Source organism: Rhincodon typus, chromosome 13, assembly GCF_021869965.1.
Source record: "Rhincodon typus isolate 14 chromosome 13, sRhiTyp1.1, whole genome shotgun sequence".
In the NCBI taxonomy this organism is placed as follows: Eukaryota; Metazoa; Chordata; class Chondrichthyes; order Orectolobiformes; family Rhincodontidae; genus Rhincodon; species Rhincodon typus.
In genome coordinates this window covers 9,621,631-9,626,434 of record NC_063344.1, presented here as the reverse complement: position 1 = coordinate 9,626,434, position 4,804 = coordinate 9,621,631, and the positions used below count along the sequence as shown (strand labels likewise).

At 45.6% G+C, this 4,804-nt stretch overlaps 1 protein-coding gene across 2 annotated transcripts in view; it reads left to right on the top strand.

Moving 5' to 3' along the window:
* Positions 1–595: 595 nt before the first annotated feature.
* tm4sf18 (transmembrane 4 L six family member 18) overlaps positions 596–4,804 on the top strand; it is a 14,694-nt gene continuing 10,485 nt past the window's right edge. For both annotated transcript variants that reach the window (XM_048604602.1, XM_048604601.1), the window contains exon 1: positions 596–839. In XM_048604602.1, coding sequence (XP_048460559.1) covers positions 663–839 — 177 coding nt within the window. In that variant the 5' untranslated portion in view covers positions 596–662. The remainder of the gene's footprint in view (positions 840–4,804) is intronic.

The following is a 4,804-nucleotide window of genomic DNA, read 5'->3' as shown; positions in this document are numbered from 1 at the left end:
TCGATGGACCCCTGCTCCTTCTTCTTACGTTCTTATGTTCCTGAATTCAAACCGTATAACAACTTCATAAGAAGTAAAAACCGAAAGAACTGCAGATGCCATGAATCAGGAACAAAGACAAAGTTGCTGGAAAAACTCAGCAGGTCGGGCAGCATCTGTGAAGGAAAAACAGAGTTAACGTTTCGGGTCCAGTGACCCTTCCTCAGGACTGGTTCTGAGGAAGGGTCACAGGTTCTGAGGAAGAGTCACCGGACCTGAAACGTTAACTCTGTTTTTCCTTCACAGATGCTACCAGTCCTGCTGAGCTTTTCCAGTAACTTTGTTTTTGTTCATAAGAATTAAACTGGGAATGCTATACAATTAGGATCGAGAGTTTTTGGGAGTGATTTTTTTTTATGCTTAGTCAGTTTCAAGCCTTTTAAATTTGCAGATTAGAAACATGGACTGTGATATCCTATGCATTACTGGGGTCACTGTTTTCAATGGCATACCTGGAAAGTTTATTCTAACAGAGACACGCCCGAGTAATTGAGCACCTACAAGTATTTATTTCCCCGCAAGCTAACTACAAACGCAATTCCTCATTTGCAGGAAGATTGCCAATCAACTCCAGTTAACCACTCAAGGGTTAAACACCAAAGCAGGTGTTTTAAAAGAACAACATGTATTGTGGAAATTATGCACGGTGCATTGGCATCACTCTGATACCTCTTGCTGTTTCATGTTTTGTGGCTGATATTTTGCTCTATTTCCCAAATGGGGAAACAAAGTATGCAGAGAGAGACCAACTCACCTTCGTGGTATGGTTTTTTGAAGGAATCGGTGGAGGTGGAATATTGGTAGGTATCTTTTGCAGGGAGCCTTTGACTGAAGCCAAAGACAGGTAAGCAGAGTTACGTTTCAAGCCTGGTGACTCTTGATCAGAACTGTTAGCAGCTAGGGAAAAGTGGGGTTTACACTGATGAAGTTGGGTGGGAGAAGGGGGGAGGTGATGGATAGATGGAGATCAAGGCGAGAGAGAGAGCGAGAGAGAGCTATTGGGGCGGCATGGTGGCTCAGTGGTTAGCACTGCTGCCTGACCATGCCAGGGACCCGGGTTCGATTCCAACCTGGAGTTTGCACATTCTCCCTATGTCTGCGTGGGTTTCCTCCCACGGTCCAAAGATGTGCAGGCTAGGTGGATTAGCCATGCTAAATGTGGGGTTACAGGAAAATGGTAGAGGGGTGGGTGTGGGTTGGATGCTCTTTGGAATGGACCTGATGGGCTGAATGGCTTGCTTCCACATGACAGGGATTTTATGATTAAATGATATGAAAGGGGAGGTAAACAAGGAGATTAAGGGTACCAGGTCAGGACAGAAGAAAAGTGGAATCGTTGATAACAAGAACTAAGAGGAGGAGAAAATGAGTGAGAATGTAATGTAATGTGAGAATGGGTGATTGTTCTAAAGGCAGCTTATGTAATAACAAATTGTCCTGAAACTCTCGATCCCAATTGTATGGCATTCCCATCTTAATTCTTATTAACAAAAACAAAGTTGCTGGAAAAGCTCAGCAGGCCTGGTGGCAACTGTGAAGGAAAAAACAGAGTTAATGTTTCGGGTCCTGAAAAAGGGTGATACCCAAAATGTTGACTGCTCCTCTCCTCCTGATGCTGCCTGTCTTGCTGTGTTCTTTTAGCCTCCTGTTTGTCTACCTAGTCACAACACGACTGGGTCTGGCAGTGGGTAAAATCATGGAAGGATGGGATCAGGCTCTAAAGTTATTGAACTCAATGTTGAGTCTCAAAGGCTGCAGGGTTCCCAAATGGCAAATGAGGTGTTTTTCTTCCAGCTTGTCCTGGCTTCACTGGAACACTGTAGCCAGCCTGAAACAGAGATGTTGGCCAGGGAACAGGGTGGTGTGTTAAAGTGGCAGGCAACTGGAAGCTCGGGGTCATTTTAGCAGACAGAACACAGGTATTCTGCAAAGCGGTAACCTGGTCTGTTTCATTTCCCCACAGGAGACCACATTGTGAGCAGCAAACACAGTAGACTGGATTGAGTGAACAAAGACCAAAGAACAATACAGCAATGAAACAGGCCCTTCAGTTCCCCCCCGCCCCAAGTCTGTGCCATCACAATTTGCCCTTCCATATTAAAACTGTCAGAGCAGGTGAATCACTGCTTCACCTGGAAGATGTGTCTGGGGCCTTGGATAGTGAGGAGGGAGGAAGTAAATGGGGAGGTGTTACACCTGGGAAGGCACCCATGGGGATGTTTTGGGAGTAGAGGAGGGTTGGACCAGGGAGCCAGAGGGAAAGATCCCTGTGGAAGGCTGACAAAGGAGGGGCGGGGAATATGTGGCTAGCGGTGGCATCCCAACTGGAGGTGACAGAAATGATGGCTTATGACCCTTGTCTTTAGCATAAATACCACATTTTCCTAACTGTTAACAGTTCTGACAAACAGTCACCGGACTCAAAATATTAACTCCGCTTTCTTCCCACAGAGACTGCCAGGCCTACTGAGTTTTTCCAGCAATTTCTGTTTTTGTTCCAGATCTCCAGCAACAGCATTTCTTTGTTTAATTTTAGAAAATTAGAAGGTTTATGCTTCAAATGGAAACATTGATTCTGAGGGTCCTAAGTTAATAAATCATCTACCCTTCTCATTCAGGTACTGTTAGACTTACTCTGCATTTCTTTTGGAATGTGTTATCTGAAAGAGTGTCACAATAGTAAGTTTTAGCTGGGAATTGAAAATATGCTGGGAAAGGAGACAGAAATGACAGGGGTTTGAAGAAGCAGCGGTAGAGAAAATGCGACTAATTGGATAGCTCTTTCAACATGCTCGCATGTGATCACAATGGGCTGAACGATCTCCTTCTCTGCTGCATGATTCAATAATTTGCTTACTCCTGTCTTTGCCATGCTGGATTCACTAAACCAAGTGGGTACTGTTTGGAACACAGGGCTATCCTGGTTTGGCTATTTTGTTTGACCAATTTTGCTGCACCCAGTTAATAGATTAAATCCAGGAGGGGAAAACAAGGATTAGAAGTAAACATTCTTGTGGAAATTTATTTTAAACGTATTGCTTGATGCAGTTTACTTAAAATGGAAATATTGAAGAAAGGAAATAAGTAAGTTGCTACCTTGTAAGCACAGTGGTTAATAGCAGTCTGGTACAGGATTAGAATGGTAGTAGAGATGCCTCATTCAAAACCTTGCTGTTTTGCTGCACCTTCTTTGCAGAGCAGTTAGCAAGATATGCTCCGTGTGTAATGATGGAACCCAAAACCACAATCAGTTTCTGAGAATTAGTCAATGTTAAGCTGCTGACTAATGCTTTCTCATTGCCTGACTCCCCTCCTCTCCTGAAGGTGAAAACTCATCATGGGGTTACAGTTTCTATGGCAATATTTAACCCATGCCTAATCTGCTCAGATGATCACGTCACTCAGACACAATACTAGATGGAACGTCTGTTTTGTTCATGTGGCTGACTTTCAAGTGTATTCAGTTAAGTGATGGGGTTCTCCCTCGGATGAACTGTTTTGATACTGAACATCTGCTGCCTGTTTTCATAGAATCTCTACAGTTCAGAAAGAGGCCAGTTGGCCCATTGAGTTCACACCGACCTTCCAAAGACCATCCCAGCCAAACCCACCCCCTACCCTATCCTATCCCTCTCCCTCTCCCTCTCCCTCTAATCCTGCATTTCCCATGGCTAATCCACCCAATCTGCACATCTCTGGACATGATGGACAATTTAAGAATTGAGAATCCACCCTAACTGGCACATCTTTGGACTGTGGGAGGAAAGCCCCACAGACAAGGGGAGAATGTGCAAACTCCACACAGATGATCACCTGAGATGGAATCGAACCCAGGTCCCTGGTGCTGTGAGGTAGTAGTGCTAACCACTGAGCCACCATGTTGCCCTTCTTTTTCCAGAGAACAACGTGCTCTGTTTATTCTCTGAAGGTATTTCCCATGTGATTTTATTCCAAGGATGATTATATCGATGTTTCTTTCGTTGACAGATACAAAATTTTGATTCGATAAGTGTGAAGCTATCTGTGATGGACCACTGGGTGATTGGTTAGTGGAATAGCAGAGTTAGAGAGTGAGGCGGTAAGAGGAATGAGGGGTAATTGGGTTAGAGAAGTGGGGGGGCACTAACTTGTTTGGAGAAATGAGGGCTGACTGGGTTAGAGAAATGGGGGTAACTGGGTTAGAGGAATGTGGGGTAATTAGGTTAGAGGGGTACGGGCTAAGTGGGTAAGAGGAATGAGAGGTAACTGGGTTAGAGAAGTGAGGGGTAACTGGGTCAGAGGAGTGAGGAGCTAACCGGCTTAGAGAAGTGGGAGCGGTTAACTGGGTCAGAGGAATGGGGGCGGTTATCTAGGCTAGAGGAAGGGTGGCAGTTAGCTGGGTTAGAGGAAACTGGATTGTTAAGTGTGTTAAAGGAATGAGGAAGGGGTAGCTGGGTTGGAAGAATGAGGAAGAGGGTAGCTGGGTTAGGGGAATGAGGAATGGGTTAGCTGGGTAAGAAAAATGAGGAAGGGAGTAGCTGGGTCAGGGGAATGAGGAAGGGGGCAGCTGGGTTAGGTGAATGAGGAAAGGGGCAGCTGGGTCAGGGGAATGAGGAAGGGGGCAGCTGGGTCAGGGGAATGAGGAAGGTGGTGGCTGGGTCAGGGGAATGAGGAAAGGGGCAGCTGGATTAGGGGAATGAGGAAAGGGGTAGCTGGGTAAGAAAAATGAGGAAGGGGGCAGCTGGGTTAGGGGAATGAGGAAGGGGGTAGCTGGGTTAGGGGAATG